This window comes from Mastomys coucha, unplaced genomic scaffold (assembly GCF_008632895.1).
Source record: "Mastomys coucha isolate ucsf_1 unplaced genomic scaffold, UCSF_Mcou_1 pScaffold18, whole genome shotgun sequence".
NCBI lineage: Eukaryota > Metazoa > Chordata > Mammalia > Rodentia > Muridae > Mastomys > Mastomys coucha.
Window position 1 is genome coordinate 47,915,000 of NW_022196900.1, and position 17,764 is coordinate 47,932,763.

The following is a 17,764-nucleotide window of genomic DNA, read 5'->3' on the forward strand; positions in this document are numbered from 1 at the left end:
CTTTCTTTCTTTCTTTCTTTTTTTTTCGAGACAGGGTTTCTCTGTGTAGTCTTGGCTGTACTGGAACTCACTCTGTAGACCAGCCTGGCCTTGAACTCAGAAATCTGCCTGTCTCTACCTCCCAAGTGCTGGGATTAAAGGCGTGTGCCACCACTGCCTGGCTGTTTTGCACTTTTTTTATACAACTCAGCATGGGCACAACTTAAAACATATCAGTTATTTATTTCTGAAACTTCCCACTAAGTATTTTCAGGTTCTCAACTAATGGTATTTAAAATTATGGAAAAGGAAATCATGGAATACTATAAATGTGAGCTATTACAATAATAGTATGATTATATGGATTTATTTTATATGTGTGTACACACAAACACACACACACACACACACACACACACATTTTTCTACAGATGCCTGTGTGATACCCCTGGAGAATAGATCCTGATAGCTGTAATTCTAATAAATGTTCTCAGATGGTTCTGATATTCACCATAAGTTGGTTTTGGAGTATTACCACTATTCTAATGTGAGAGACATGTTTTTGAGTCCTGGGAATCTGGCTTAGTGCCTCCTGGTCCTGAGTCAATCCCTTCACTGGAAGAGGGCTGTTTAGTCAAGATCCCATTAGGTCAGAGCATATTCAAAAGCTACTTGATGCTATCTGTTTACGATGTGTCATAAGCTGTAGGTCAGTAGGTGCCACTCACTGCTTGATAGTGGAAGGAGAATTCCTGGAAAGAAGCTATGTCTGCAGAGGTAGGGCTGTAATGCTGTGCAGAGGTTGGAGTGTTACAGGTCCCAAGTCTAATTACAGTTTAGTTTGAGCTCTACATTTCTTGTCCACTTTTGTTAGGCTTTAACCTCCAGTGACAGGTAAAAAAAAGCCGTTTGGAATTTATTAAATTCACAGATCGCTGGCTTCCACCATCTCCAAAGCTAAATATGTCACCACAGCATCTGAAGTCTATAGGAGAGATCCCCCCCGTCCCGCTAACTGCCTCTCTGATATTTGTACCAGTGCATTTTAAAAATGACTTGAGTTTTAATTTTCTTGGTATACAAACTGTGAGCATGTTTCCTTGTTAGAGATTGGAGCTTTTTATATGGGAGACATAAATGTGTATTTCTGGGTCACAGTCATATCATTTTGCTCCAGAGTAAATCTTCTCTTTTATTCCCTTGAGGTAAGGGCTGTTTCTTCCAATGACATTAGCATATTCACCTCAGTGAATGACTGACAAGTTGCATGATTTACAGGTCAGAAGCTTCCTGTGTTCAAATAATGGCACCATTCCTATGGTATCTCTACTGTGAACCATTCCAGTTACAAGAATATGCTGAACTTCGACTGTCCCTGCTCAAAGTCTTACTTCAGCCCAGAGGTGTTTATGAGGAAGCACAGCCGTCAGTATTGGAGCAGCACATCCTTCAGCTGTGTTGTAACATGGTTCCATGCTTGCAGGTATGGCCCCTCCTTGTCTGTCTTCCTTCCTTAATGTGCCAGTAAGTGTTGATTATTGCTACTTCACACTTGGTAGTTCTTGATCCTAGGTGATTGGTTGGAGAAACTGGGAAAACTTGAGAGACCTTCTAGAAATGCTGGCGCACACACACACACACACACACACACACACACACACAAAATCCAGATTTAATAGTATGTACAGTATTCACTGAAGTATAGATCTACTTTGAGATTAGTAGCAATGAAAACTCTTAAGAATCATTAGAGAAGAGAATTTAAGAAGTGGAAGAAAAACAGAACAGAATAAACTAAAACACCTCTGGCAAGTGAACAAAAAGTGTGCCTGTGGGCAGGGAGCTGTGAGGATGCACAGCTCAGCCTACTGAGTGCTGAGTTCCTCCTGTGCCATTAGGATCCACTTGCAGCCCTTGCGCTTGCTGTTTGGAAAGCTACAGTGTAAGAAATGAGTTAATATGCCACTTCTCATACTTCCCTGTCGATGACGGATCATGGGATAGAGAGTTATGAGGAAAGTGCCAAGGGAGGTTAGGGGGAGAGAGAAAATTTAGTTACTATCTTTATGGCTGCAGATTAAAAAGCACACAGTTGGCAGTGTGCTGTGATTCTAGTGTTGTGGTTCATTTGTCAGGCTATCCCATTCCTAGATCAAGGTCAGGCCATTTGTGGGGATCTGCGTGCCATGCTGCTTGGCTGATGGAAGGAATCTGAGGATATATTTCAAAGTGATCACTTAGGGTCACAGATGACCTGTTTTAAATCTGTATTAGCAAGGAGTGACTGGAGTAACTCTTTCCTCTGTGGCTCATAAATGTGCTTTCCTGTAATCAAGGCAGAGAAAAGTTAATTAAAATGAATTCTCCAGTGGCTTTTCTAAAGCTTTTGTTTTGTGTGGGTAATAAAGCAAATATAGGCAGCAGGTCTTCAGCTGGGCAGTTTTCCGACCATGCCTTTATTGCCATGTTCTGTGAGGTTTGGTAAATGTTTGTTTTCTTTGTGAGAAGCTTAGATGCTTGTAGAAGCTTATTATGGAGTGGTCTTGGGACACCCTGTCTTTTTAGTAAGATAGGTGAGAGAAAAAGGGAAACATCATATTTAGTCATGCAACAAATCTGTTTTATTAAGAGAAAGAATGAGAATGAGGAGTCCTAGAGACTACGTAATCTACTTCCCTTAAACAGTGAACACTCAAGCTCCTGAATATACTCCTGAGAAGTAATACTCGTTTCAAGTACTTCTATTGACTTATTAAACAATTATACATTAGTCTCCCTTCTTCCTATAATAAGATACAAGCTTTAGACCTCCTATCTGTGTCTGGTCTTGTATTTTTTTTTTCTCTTTCTTCTTATCTTTCTTGCCTGTCTCCCTCCTTTCTGTTTATTGAACATCATTAAGAACAAACAAATAACAACAAAAAACCACTTTCTTTCCATGAAATGACTTCCAGAATTTTCATTGTTCATTGTTCTAGTACACTCATAGGTGCTCTGTATGTACGACTTAGAAATGTCCTTCTCAGAGCCGAATGTACTGCTGTGGACATGGCCCTGTCTATCCTGAGCACTAGGAAGGGAGCACACTGAAGTAACTACTATGCTGTGCGATGGAGACCTCCTTCCCCACCTCCCCCGGTTTGATTTCGGGTGAGAGAGTGATCAGTGAGACTCATGATTAGCTTCCTCCTCAACCAGTTGCTTCTCCATTTTGTTTCTGCAACTGGTTTTTATTTTAAATGATTCTTGTCACATCATACATTATCCATGTTGTATGATCTATTTTTACATAGAGATAGAACATTACTTTGAATTTCTTCTTAAGAATTTTGATAATGCTAAAGACCGGAGAACTTATAGCTAATCAGCTGAATTGATTTTTTTAATGGAAACTTTCCAGTATGCAGAGTAAATATATCAAGGAAAAATAAACCGCCATGTAATTTAGCTATTTGACTCTGATATTTTATTTATAAATTATTTTTGATTTATTTCTTTTCCCTTTGTCTTTTGGAATCTTTCTGATTTTCTAGGAACTCTAATTGTGTATAATTTGTATTGATTTTTCTTTTCTAATGAGTGATAAGCAGTGGTGGAACAGGCAGGTTTTTCTCTTGATGAAGTTATCACACATAAGCATCCCAACTAGAGCAAGTGGGTCACTCTTTATAATCTCTGGGGAATACCATGATTACTGTGAGCAGGACAATACCCTTAACTCCAGAATTTTGAACAGAGCTGCAGGGTGTAAATTGAATTGGGATTTTTCAAGAACATTCCAGACCTTCCTGTTTTGTGCATTAATCTGTTGAGAAGACACCTACCATTTAAACATGGCCTTTTATTACATTCTCCAGTGTGCAAAATGATGCATCAGGTAAAGATTGTTGAGGGAGAACTTAGTACATGGTGACAAAAGCTGACCATATGACCAGGTGTCTGTGTTGAACTGTTGTAGGATTCAGAATCAACTTTGAGGTAATGTCCTTTGATGTGTAGGCACTGCACATAATTTGTGTTAAGGCATCTTCTTTCAAAGAAGCCAGAAAAATACAAAGAATTTGTTTTGGGAGCATTACCAAGTAGCAGAGCATCTGGCTGTGGAGTTTGTGTGAGACAAGAGCAGCAAAGGCAGTAAAAATTGTACTTTGGTTAGTGCCAAATGCAGGTGGCACCCTTGAGGAGCTGAATACTCAGTTATGTAACTATGTCTCCTTCCCACTTTTGTTCCATTGAAAGCTTTTGTATAGCTTAAAGTTATTCTATAATTTTAACCTGCAAAACTTACTTCAACAGATCATAGATCTGAAGCAGACAACAGAGGTGGTACTGTTCATGGAGGATGTATGCCTAAGCCTTCTGCGCCATCCTGTCTTCTGGAAAAGTCAGCTTACCCAGCTGACTCTTCAGCTGCTGTGCATCTGTGAAGTCAGCTTAAAGATAACTGGGGAATGCTCATCTTTAATTCAACTTTTAGAGCGCAGTTTTGAACTTCTTGGGGAGGTAAGGACTCTGTGTTGTGCTAATTATCACTTTAGAAAGTCCTTGAGAAACTGGGTAGTTTTTTTTTTTTTTTTTTTTTTTTTTTTGGTTTTTCGAGACAGGGTTTCTCTGTGTTGCCCTGGCTGTCCTGGAACTCACTCTGTAGACCAGGCTGGCCTCGAACTCAGAAATCCGCCTGCCTCTGCCTCCCAAGTGCTGGGATTAAAGGCGTGCGCCACCACTGCCCGGCTTGGGTAGTTTTGTTTATGTCATTTATTGTATGTCAGAGGTGATTGGATCTCATGCTATTAGATTGTACTATTGTATATTTATTATAAAATGAGTTATTAAATAATTTGTGCCATCACTTAAAAGTCTACCTTATTTCCCTCCATTAATATGGAATATAAATATTGAACAAGTGTTATATTCTAGAATCTACATATTCTATGATCTCGATATAAGAATTATTACAAATAGGCAATTCTAAGAGAGTAAGATAAATGCGCTTATAGGCCCTTATTTATAAGGTTATGCGAACCAAGATCATGACTCATGCTTGCATTCCTACCACATAGTAGCTGAGGACTGGGATTGCTGTGAGTTTTGGAGCCATGCTGAGTTCTAGACCTATCTGACCAACATAGTGAGATCATATCTCAAAAACAAAAACAGAAGCTGGGTGTGGTGGTGAATACCTTTAGTCCTAGTACACAAGAGGCAGAGAGAGGCAGAGGTAGAGAGAGAGAGGCAGGGGCAGAGAGAGAGAGGCAGAGAGGCAGAGAGGCAGAGAGAGAGAGGCAGGGGCAGAGAGAGAGAGAAGCAGAGAGGCAGAGGGGCAGAGGCAGGTGGATCTGTGTGAGTTGGCCTGGTGTGTGTGTGTTTGTGTATGTGTGTGTGTATTTTGCGACTGTTCATCTGCTGGCTATTCAGTTTAAATAGTAGCATCGTCTTTCTCTTCTCTTTGTTCCCTTGCAGCCTTTTCTTGGGAGGAATGTCTTCACACTCTTTAGTTCTGTTTCTCCAGCTGTGTGGTGTGGTACATTTGGCTTTGGCTGAGCCATAATTCAGAAGGTTGTCTCTTTTAGGCTTTTCCATTTCAAGGAAAATAGATTTATTCCTATCAAAAAATTAAACAATAATAATATCAATTCTGAGGGTACTGTGCAATTTCTCCAGGTATAGACCAGAGTAAACATGGTAGCTTTACACAAGTCAGGAGCTGGCAGTTTCTAAGACATGGTCATGGGATGACTCACGTATCCTTCCTGTGCTCTGTGAGTCAGTTCAGGAGTTCCTAGGAAGGATGGTTATGGGCATAGCTGCTGGAGTCCACTCTCCAGGACAGGGCCTGGCATAGCTGCGGTTCTCAGGACTCTGTGAGCAGAGTTGTCTTCCGCTTTGTGTCTCCTGCAGAAGGCAAACTTTTTGCACCTGCTTTCACATTCTTGTAAAAGGTGTTTCCATGACTAAGACTGTAACATTCTTGAGAAGAAGGCCTTTCCTGTTAATAGTAGCATATCTGGGCCAGCCTATGTTATTAGTCCCTGTCATATGCATAGCATTCAATTATTTCTTTCATTTGAATTGAGGACCAAACTGTGAGCTTAGATATTTTCCGTCATTAAGAATCTTGTGGCTCCTGTAGCTAGTTAGGGTATTTACTCCCCCTCCTTTCTCTAGCCAGGCTCTATGTTAGACTCTTTTTTTTTTTTTTTTTGATATTTCCTTTATTTACATGTAAATTTCTCCATTCCCAGTTTCCCCTCCAAAAAACAAACAAACACAAACAAACCCCTGTTGCCTCCCACTTCCCCATGCCTGCCACCCCGCCCTCTCCCACTTTCTGGCCCTGACATTCCCCTACACTGGGGCACAGAACCTTCACAAGGCTGAGGCCCTCTCCTCCTATTGCTGATCGAATTTGCAATCCTCTACCATACACATGCTGCCAGAACAATATGTTAGACTCTTTACAGGCCAAGAAGAGCCCATGTTCTCACAAAAGCTAAAAAGTTATGAGAATGGATGGAGTTCATTTACAAATGTGATCCCAGGCCGCGAAGGGGTTTTGCCGGGAGAAGCATAGCAAAATGGCCATTCTATAAGCAACCAGTGGCTCCATTCTTTACACTCCTCCCAGAAGCCTTGTGGAATGTTTCAGACCATGTTTCAGGATCCAGGCCAAGGAGTAGCCACCTGTCCGTCCAGATGACCCTCTTGCCACTTTGTGAAGCTTTCCCCTTTGTGGGGCTTGCATTTCTATAGCTTGCAGTTTGGGAACAAAGCAAAGAGTTATGTTGTGGGGCCATGTGGTAAAGTATGCAGGTTGATTTTGTGCAGGACGTGTGTATGTTATGACAGGAGGAACAGTAGTTAGTGGAAGGGGCATGAGAAGTGCCAGCACAGTGGTGTGGCCACTGTGCCATTGGAGGGCCCTACACTCATTCATGCACACATGTGCAGCACTAATAGGAATTTGTGGGATAAGAAGAGGAGGGGCGTGTGAAGCTGGGGAGTTGATGTTTGAGAATATGGGGAGGTAGAGGGAGTTAATTGAGGACAGATATGATCATATTTCATTGAATACATATATGAACTTCTCAAAGAATAAATTAAAAATAATATGTTCTGGTGTCTATCAGTCAAACAAAAGCAAAAATTTGTAAAGTAGCCTAAGATTTATCCCTTCTTATCCTGCACCATTCACTCTATGTTTTTGATATCCCAAATCTCTAGCTCCTTTTCTGTTGCCCCCTGTTCTTTATGGCCAGTCTCACACATGCCAGAGAAGTTAGCTTTCATTTATGATTACTTACTTTTATTTTTTAATTACTTATTTTATTTATTTGCATTCCAAATGTTGCCTCCCCTCCCAATACCTGCTTCCCAGAGTTCTTCACCTTATTCCCCCTTCCCTTTGTCTCTGAGAGAGTGCTCCCCCTGCCTGCCACTCTCACCCCTGGCCATCCCCCTTCTCTGGGGCATCAAGTCTCTATAGGCACATCCTTTTCCACTGAGGCCAGACAAGACAATCCTCTGCTACATATGTGTCAGGTGTCCCAGACCAGCCCTTATATGCTTTTTGGTTGGTGGCTTAGTCTCTAGGAGCTCCCAGTGGTCTGGGTTACTTGATACTCTTGGTCTTTCTATGGGGTTGCCATCCCCTTCAGTTTCTTCAAAACTTCCCCTAACTCTTCCATAGGGGTCCCCAACTTCAGTCCAGTGGTTAGCTGTAAGTATCTGCATCTGTCTCAGTCAGATGCTGGTAAAGCCTCTCAGAGCACAACCATACTAGTTTCCTGTCTGCAAGCACGACCTAGCATCAGTACTGCTATCAGGGTTTGGTGCCCACCCATGGGCACCAATGGCTTTTAAGCTCTAGCTATTGAGAATGTTTTTGTTCTGTTTTAAAAACTAAAGGTTTTTTTTTTTTTTTTTTTTTTTTTTTTTTTTTTTTTTTTTTTTGCTTTTTCAATGACAGCTGATATGGAAGAGGCATTCAGCCAAAGCATTAGTTATCACACAGTGACCATCAAACAGAGTCTATCACACAGTGTCCATCACACAGTGACCATCACAAAATGTCCATCAAATTGTCCATCAGAGTGGCTATCAGACAGTGACCATCACACATTATCTGTTACACAGTGTCCATCATAAAGTAGTCATCACACAGTGTCCATCACAGTGCCCTTCATACAGTGGTCACTAGTGTCCATCATACAGTGACCTTCACACTGTGTACATCAGAAAATGCCCATCACAGTGTCCATTACTCACTGGCCACCACATAGTGTCCATCACACAGTGACCATTTCACAGCGTCCATCACACACTGTCCATCACACAGTGAGCATAAATGTGTCCATCACACAGTGGTCATCACAGTGTCCATCACACAGTGTCCATCACACAGTGACCATCAGAGTCCATCACACAGTGTCCATCACACAGTGACCATCACACAGTGACCATCAGAGTCCATCACACAGTGTCCATCACACAGTGACCATCAGAGTCCATCACACAGTGTCCATCACAGTGTCCTTCATACAGTGGTCATTATTGTCCATCAGTGACCTTCAAACTGTGTATATCACAGAGTGCCCATCACAGTGTCCATCACACAGTGACCTTCCCACACTGTTTATCACACTGTGCCTATCACACAGTGATCATTACACGTTATCCATCACCAAGTGGTCACCAGTGTCCATCACACAGTGATCATGACACAGTGTCCATCACAGTGTCTACCCCATGGTGACCCTCATACACTGTCCATCTAACAGTGATCATCACACTGTGTCCATCACAGTGTCCATCACAAAGTGACCTTAACATAGTGTCCATCACAGTGTCCATCACAGTATCTACCACACAGTGACCCTCACACACTGTCCATCTAACAGTGACTATCACACAGTGTCCATCACACAGTGTCCACCACAAAGTAGTTATCACACATTGTCCATCACAATGTCCTTCACACAATGGTCATCAGTGTCAATCACCCAGTGACCGTCACACTGTCTATATCACACAGTGTTCATCACAGTGTCCATCACTCTGTGACCATCATACAGTGTCAATTAAACAGTGACCATCACACCATGGTCATCAGTGTTCATCACACAGTGACCATCACACTGTGTCCATCACAGAGTCATCATCACACAGTGTCCATCACACAGTGTCCATCACAAAGTGACAATCACACAGTAGTCATTTGCTATGAACCTCTTGGAGGTTTCCAAATTTGGAATGTAAATAATTTTGCATTTGAATTCATGTAGAAATTCAAGGAAATATGGCAGAATCTGATGTCATGATGTACCTAGTGAGTATATTGGTTTCAAAGCCATAAATCTTATCCTCTGTTGAGTTCACTTTGTCTGCTTCCTTGCTCTCAACTATAGTCCAAAGACAAAAATTGACATTTTACTTACAAAGTTTAAATTCTCTTTTTCTTTTGATGTTTTGTTTTTAAAGCTCCTAATGTGGGGATTTAGAAGATTTTATAGCTCAGTTTCCTTCTTGTGTGGTAAATGTGAGATGGAAGGCGTTACTGATTTATGCCAGAACTGATAGTGTGTCCTGGAGTATCCCCTTTGTTGGTCCATTGTGATGTTTTCCTCATCTGTTTCCTTACTGTTTGGCCCTGTCACATGAACACCCCCAGGTCTCCCTTTTGTCTGTCTTTATCCTCATGGTTTGACTCTGCAGGCTCTTCTGTAAAATTTCTGAATGGACTGTGGTGCCTTGTCTCTTGTGTTTTGCTCTTGTGTCATCTTGATTAGAACTTACTGACCGTGTCTTCTTCACTGTACTCACACATTGCTGAACTTGATGATTTCATATTCTAGACTTATTTCTTTGTTACAGTTAAATATGCTTCAATAAATTATGATCCCTGCCGCCTTCACACCAATGCTTCTTTTTCATAATACAGTTTATTAAACTATATTTCATGAATTTATTTTGTTACTTATATAGATGAATTGTGTCTAATGTTAGGTAAATAGAAAAAATTAGCTACTTTTTCCAAATGAAATGTTCCTAAATCCAGCATTTTAGGCTGCTGCAGTGGCTCACAAAGATTCATTCCTCTAAATATTTTTTGGTTAAAAGTTTTCTTCTTTAAGAAAACCAAAACCTACCATCTAACCAAAGTAGGGAGGAGTGAACCAAAACACAGTTCTCTTTGAATTATTTTGGTGTAACTCTGCTGCTTTTCAGCCACTGATTTGACACTTAACCTGCTCTGTGCGGTATTTGCCAACTCTTCAGTGGTAATGACTGTATTAGGCATTCTGTTCAGTTTTTACAATTGTTTTTTGAAGTGTATTTTTCTTGGATTCATGTTTTGAAACCATGGTTCCTGGATTCTCTTTAATACACTTTTTTGTTCTCTTCTATTTCTAGGATTTTCCTGTCAAATTGGTCATTATTGGAATTGCTTTAATACTTCTACAGACTCCAGCAAGTCAACAGAAGCCACTATTAAACCTAGGTAAGGGAAAATAGACTCTGCGAAGGACAGTGCACACAGACGCTTGCCCAGTGTTCTAGAGCAGTGGGTCCTGCTGCTCTATGTGGTTTGGGTTTCTGGTCTGGGTTCTTCCTAATTACTACCGAGAAGAGCTTATTTCTTCTTACTCGAGTGCTAGCCTATGCGCGTCTCCATATCCCATCACTTGCCCAGTATCTTTCGTGCACTTTAAGTTGTAATAGAAGTGATAGTACAATGCCATTTAAAAATGTATGTGTGGGCATTTTCCGTATTCATAATTATATACCAAAATGAGAATAATCTAAAATTCTTGTAAGAACTTAAGTGTTTTGCAGGTTGCATTTGGTTTAACATTCTATTTTGTGCCAGAGAAGTGGCTCAGTGGGTAAAGACACTCTCTATCATACCTAACAGATTGAGTTCAATCCCCAGAACGCACTTGGTGGAAGGAGAGAATTGATCCCATGAGTTGGCCTCTGATCTACACACACACACACACACACACACACACACACACACACACACACACACACACACACCCCACATATCCCCCCATCTCACATCCCCCCCCACACACCCAGAGGCAGAAAATTTATATGATCAAGTTGTAATTAATGTTCTTTGCTAACTTGGGTTAGACAATGAGTGATGATATTCCTTGATTGTCTAATAACAATTTAAGGAAAAGTGATGGTGCTGAGAGGGAAACACTTGTGTGCGAGTTATGAAGAGTACAAAAGTCAATCAAGTTTCTTACCCTGATGGGCAAATAAGATATGTTTTTAAATTTGCTGTGTTTCTTTATGTTATCTAACTTTGCTTCAGCTAATATTAAGTACATGTTAATAACAGATGGGAAAATTAAAGTACCTTAGACAAATTTCTGTTGTGCTTTCTCTGGGATTTAATTTGGCAATATCTTGAGAGTGAGTTGCTTGGAATTGGTCTCAGTACATGGAGGAGACCCATCTTTTAGATTGCTTTTGCCTCGTGTTCATGGTCTGCTCTTTCTTGGTCCTCTTTGGATGACTTTTGTCTTTACTCCAACAGTGCACATGGCATCTCCTGGAAGCAGTATGTTCCAGGCTGCTACTTCTGTTGCTTTTACAAAGTTTAATTATGGTATAATTTTAATATCATGAAATTTATCATCTAAAATGTAAATCTCTGCCCCCTAAACTTCTTATATCTAATGCTACTGATCATCATTTCCAGTTGTAGCCCTAGAGAAACATTTCTCTGGTTTTTAAAAAAAAATCTATTTGTGCTGGTATTAAGAGCACTGGCTGCTCTTTCAGAGGACCTGGACTTGATTCCCATCACTTAACATGGCAGCCTAACAACCATCTATAGTTCTGATTCAGGGGATCCTGTGCTCTCTTCTGACCTTTGAGAGAACTGAATGTACATGGTTAACAGACATAAATGCAAGTAAAAACACCCATATGTTTATCATTATTATTGTATATGTGTGCCATCACATGCATGGAGATGTCAGATGACAGCACATTTTTCCTTGCACCTTTACTGTTCCAGGGCTGGGGGGTTCAGATCCCCGGGATTTGCAGGGCAAGTGCTTTATCCACTGACCCACTTCACTGACCTTAATGTCTTTTGCCATTGTCAATTTGCCTTTTTATATAAATGGATTGTAATTGTTTTATTGACAAAAAAAATTTCCAAAGCCCTAGAGAAACTGCATTTCTAATTTTGACATTGCAAACGTGTTTTGGCTCATGCACAATAGAAAAATGACACAGAAACAAGCAAATGCTTTGAGCAGCTGTTCACTCACAGACTTGTATTGCTCTTGTAAACCAATGCCTGTTTTGAGGTTATCTTGGTTAAGAGCATAAACCACACTGAAAATTATTGAGTCTGTCATTTGAAGCTGTTCAGTATATTGGGAAACTAGTTTTTCAAAGTAATAGATAATCAAGGGTGTGTCAATCATTTTAAATTCAAAATGCAACCATTAATATAATATACTGTGTACTTAATAATACTAGCCCTGACTATAAGTAATAGCTAATGAGAAAATCTGGACTTATAACAATATTGAATATGTGTGCTATGTGCTTCCTATTATTTTTTTTTTGCCAGAAAGTAATATATTTTTAAATGGCTTGTAGACAACTATGGATTAAGGCCAATATTTTGGGAAAATATCTCACAGTAACATGTGTTTGTATTTCAGCTCAAGTTAAGGTTTGGCTTCCAAGCAATTTAAAACAAAATGCAGACAATAACACATTGTTTAATTTAATGCCCAGAGATTTTTTTTTTTTTTTTTTGGTGTAGTAGGGAAATTACTTGATTACTTTGACAGTTTGACCCTGATGCCTGTGAGTAACATCTTTAAGTGAGTGTTTATTCAGCAACCTCAAAAAATAGAATAAGAACAAAAAGTGTCCTTGTATCCTAATTCCTTCCACTCTTAGTCTCCAGGAGATCCTGTGCATGCCTAACTCACTGCACTTGTATATGTGCCTCTGTATATGAGCCTGAGTTCCCATGAAAAGGAACCACCTACCACAAAGGGTTTCATGGGTGTGTGGCTTGGGGACCTCAGTTATCCACTTTGTAACCGTCTGGCCAACAGGTCTAGGGTCCGTATATGTTATTAGTCCCTGTCATATGGATAGTGTTCAATTATATCTTTCATTTGAATTGAGGACCAAACTGTGATCCCACCTTGGGATCTTTCACCTTGCCATTCACTTAAACATCTGCTAATGTGATTTTTGGCTTATTTGTTGAAGACACACGTGTGCTACCCTCATTATTTGCTGATCAGGGACTTATGATCTCTTGGTTGGTTGGTAGTAGGAACTGAGAAGTTATTAATGAAAAATGTTTAATTGCATTTAAAAAATCCACAGTGACCAAAAGCTAGAGTTGATTTATATAAATCATATATGAGTGTATAATATGTGCTATCTTTATAAGCACCCTTATCTTTCTGTTACGAATATCAACAGCTTAAAAAAAAGTACAATTAGCTTTTATTTTACTGGTATTCACTTTTACCCTTACTTGTTATTCTAGTTGTGTCTGAGCTGGTTGTAAAAGTGCAAGAAAAACTATTTCATGTTAAAAATGTTCTGTTTGACTGGTGTTAATTTTTAAAAAAATTGTGAACTTTTATTTTAATGATTAGCTTTGAAGCTCCTCTCACATACTGAGGGTCAGAAAATCCCAAAGGCGTCCCTGCTGCTCCTGGTGCCTCTTCTGCAGATACTGTCTTCCACTGCCCTGGAAGACTGTCTGGCCATGGGTGAGGATGCCCCTTCCAGGCAGCAGCTAGCTCTTAGTCTCCTGGAAGTGCTGCAGAGAGAGCATTATGTAGACGACTGCCACAAGGTAATGATCATCTCTCTTTCTTTTCTCCATCCATGTACATTTTCTGTCACATCTTGATGAAATTTCTGCTTAGATGTAAATGTATTATGCTTTTCAGATTTGTCAGGCAGCAGTGTGGGAGATGTTATACTGCTCTGGATGATGAAATGAGGTTAGGTTAGGTAGTCTTTTGCTCAATATATTTTAGAAATGCTAGTATCTCTCTTCCTCTCTGAGATTCCTGTGTATATTAGCTGCTAATGTTACTAAGTAGTATTCAGAAAAAGAAATGAAATCTGCTTAATCTATTTAATCTATGAAATCTGTTTAATCTATTCCTCCCCTCCCTCCTTTCTTCCCTCCCTCTCTCCCTTCTTCCCTTCCTTCCATTTTATACACATGCAGGAGGCCTTCCACAAAGGCCAGAAGAGAATTTCAGATCCCTTGGAGTTGGAATTTGCATGTGGTTGGGAGGCACCCTGTGTGGGTCCAGTCCCCTGCAAGAGCTGCACGTGGTCTTGCCTTCCCTAGGGTTTCTTTAATATGCTTGAACATGGGCTATTTCATTCTCAGAGACCATTAATACATGTCCCATATCTTGCTGGACAGGGTCTCTTCCTCAAATCCTGGAAGTTCTGGGTTAGTATAAGATTTATATGGCATATAATGTTAGGTTCCCTGGCTGGTGGCTCTTGTTGTCTTTATGTATGACAATGTTTCCCTGCCTCACATGGAAGACAAGTCTGTCACATGCTTTTTTATTGCCTTGCAAGGCTGTATGGCCATGACTGTCTGAGCGGCTGTTGACTCTAAGCCTTTTGGTGCCGCAGCAGGGGTGGTTGTCCTAGTCACCTATTCTGAGTTCTCAGTCTACCCTGTTTTCTTTGTTTTTTTTGTTTTTTGTTTTTTGTTCCTTTGTTTTCAAATTGTATGCGTGTATATGAGTGTGTGTGTGTGTGTGTGTGCACACACGCACACACACCACTGAACATTTGTGGAGGTCAGCTGACAACTTTTCGGATTCAGTTCTTTCCCTCTACACTGTGGATGGATCCCAGAGATTGAATCGAGATTGTCAGGGTGGACAGCAAGTGTTTTTACCCAGCCAGCCCTATTGTTGGCCCTCTGCTTTCCCTTTTCTGTGACAGTAGCATAAGTGGGTCCTAGGCCTCTTTGCCAGGCCTCTTTTCTTGTTATATAGTGCCTTTGGTAAAATGTGGTATGTCTCATCTTCTCTCTTAGGTGTTGGGGATGAGGGTTAAGTAAATAAAGTGAGCAATGTCCAACGTCTCTGTGGAGGTGTCCCTGCAAACAAGGTGGAACACATTTGTTACTTCATCTGGACACCATTTAGTCATGCATTGTTAGGGTTAGGATCTAGTCATCATTATTGCTTACCTGAGAATGTACTGGGAGCAGAGTAAATGTGTATGATAGCTTCCTCAATCTAGAATGATACACTATAATTCTGATTCTTCAAATATATATCTGACTTAACAGTAAGAGAAGGAAATTCTTTCTGAGTTCTAAAACGGCTGGCAAGAGTCTATTTACTTTGTTTTTTTTTAATACCTTACTTCCTAATTTACCATATAGCATAATGACAGGGTCCTGGGTGGGGCCAGTGCTAAGGTTTAGGCAGGATGTATTTTCAATTGTGTACCTTTAAGTCACAAGTGTTATTTACTGAGGCTCACTGTAACTCTAATCCCTAAGGACTCGGCTTACTGTTTGCTCAGGTGTGTGTATCTTATTCATCAGTGATGGTGGCTGCACTTTCCCTTTAGCAGCTGTTGGCAAGTGGGGAGGAGGAAGGATACTATCAATGCTCTAAATATCCTTTCCATGATGCTATGCTGCCTTATTGAGGCTCTGAGTGGACCTCTTACTTTTTTAAAAAACTCCAGCCATATTTACTGTGGATCTCTTCTCCAGGTACCAGTTTGGGCTGTGTATTTCAAACACAGCTAGCTATTAGTTCACACCAGGTCGATTCACAAATCTTTGCTTTCACACGTAATGCTCTTTTGTGTCCTCTGTATGAATGGCTCGCTCCTCCAAATACAGCCAAATATTCTCAAGCCTTCAAGTCAGTATTCACTGTGCTTTGTGTTTCCAGCTTTTCTTTTATTTACCCAGTGCATAAAACAGTGTGTGCTCATGTGGAAGGTTCGATGTTTGTAACCTCGACTCTATGGGGAGCTCGCTGAGGGAGAGAATTCTGACTTTCACCAGGCCTTTAGGAAAAGGGCAGCAATGTAAATTGTTAACATTAAATTGCAGTAGTCATTGATCATCTTGTATTTTTCTATCTTAAGTGTTTCTGCTTTATATTTCTCAGTTGACTCTAGGAAAAGTCATTAAAAATATCTTAGCCAGTGCCTGACTGTTTTCTTTCTCTTGTACTTAAATAGAATATGAACTTATTTATCTTCTCATCCAAAGTACCTGACCCATTGTTTAGTGCATGATGGATATTCAGTGTTTTACAAGTTTTATTCATTGAAAGTATGTACTTCTCCCAAGACTAGCCCCATTTTCCTATTGATTTATTGCAGAAAGCGTTCTGCGAAAGGCACGGATTTGCTGTTTTTAGTGATTTCTCTAGGTGGTTCTGGCTCAGTGTTTGATTATAACTAGAGCTCTTCTTCAGAAGTACAGTTTGTAGGTTCAATACCCTGCCATGCTGAGCTGTAATGGCTCCTCTTTTTCTGAAGCCTGAGAACCATGGAATAAAACATGTTTTAATATCTTTTTATCCTTAAGATATAAAAATGCATGATTGTAAACGTGATATTCATCTCGTTAAAGTCTAATAAGTATTTTTATAGTGCTTGAGAAACACGATCCTTTTTTCTATTGGCTATTAAGTGTGATATTTTAAACCATCTATTTAATCTCAGGTTAAAAAACTACGAGCCACTAGTTGTAAATTCTAAAGTGTTTAAAAATTCTCTCAAGATAATGGAGAATAAAAGAAACACTGTTGTCCATGAATTAGGGCCACTAAGGAGAGAAATTTGAGTAAGACAAACCAGCACAAGTAATTGTTGACTAGTAAAGGTACGTCATTATTCCTAGCGTAGAATGCTAGGAAAGTCATTATGGCAAACTGTTACTCCTCTCAGATAAAGAGGCCGTCTGTCTCCTGGGCACTCTGTTGTCAGTGACCCACACTGCACTAAAGGGCAAAGAAGAAATGCTGACCAGGTACCACTGTGTTATCACAGAGTCCCAAAGAGGATGGATGTGGAGCAGTGGATCACACTGAGTACCTGACAGTAAGACAGATTTGGGGGAAGTTTTTGTGGGATGGGAAATGAAGTAGATTGATGAGATACAATGAATGGAGACTTGGGTCTGAATGGCTGTGCTCATTCAGAGGACAAAGTAATTTCTATAAAACTGTTGTAGTTGGTGGGAAGATTAGGGTAGCTTGACTCAATAGGCTCTATTGCAAGCTTTGTGTGTGTGTGTGTGTGTGTGTGTGTGTGTGTGTGTGTGTGTGTAACTATGGTATTTCTGGGCCCTGTTGATTGAATAGTATAGGATAGTCTTTATTTGGAATTGCAGGAAGCAGAGAATATATAGGATATTTGTTTCTTACTTTAAATAGTCAATAAATTTTCAGTGAGAAAATTAGAGCTAAATTAAGACCCACTGAGCATGTGCAGTATGAGAAACTCCTGTTTCTTACAGTGACTCTAAAATAGGTTCTCTTCATTGTCAGTCATTATTGCTATTTCCTTCCTTCCTTCCTTTCCTTCCTTTTCTTTCTTTCTTTCTTTCTTTCTTTCTTTCTTTCTTTCTTTCTTTCTTTCTTTCTTTCTTTCTCTTTCTCTCTCTCTCTCTTTCTTTCTTTCTTTCTTTCTTTCTTTCTTTCCTTCTTTCCTTCTTTCTTCTGTTTTCAGCTGCATGGCCTTTGACTAGTTTATCTAGGATATC

At 40.1% G+C, this 17,764-nt stretch overlaps 1 protein-coding gene across 2 annotated transcripts in view; it reads left to right on the forward strand.

Annotated features, from left to right (window-relative positions):
* The window catches only part of Focad (focadhesin), a 305,147-nt gene that overhangs the window by 82,266 nt on the left and 205,117 nt on the right, over positions 1-17,764 (forward strand). For both annotated transcript variants that reach the window (XM_031377824.1, XM_031377825.1), the window contains 4 exons: positions 1,258-1,462; positions 4,276-4,482; positions 10,390-10,477; positions 13,638-13,840. In XM_031377824.1, coding sequence (XP_031233684.1) covers positions 1,258-1,462; positions 4,276-4,482; positions 10,390-10,477; positions 13,638-13,840 — 703 coding nt within the window. The remainder of the gene's footprint in view (positions 1-1,257; positions 1,463-4,275; positions 4,483-10,389; positions 10,478-13,637; positions 13,841-17,764) is intronic.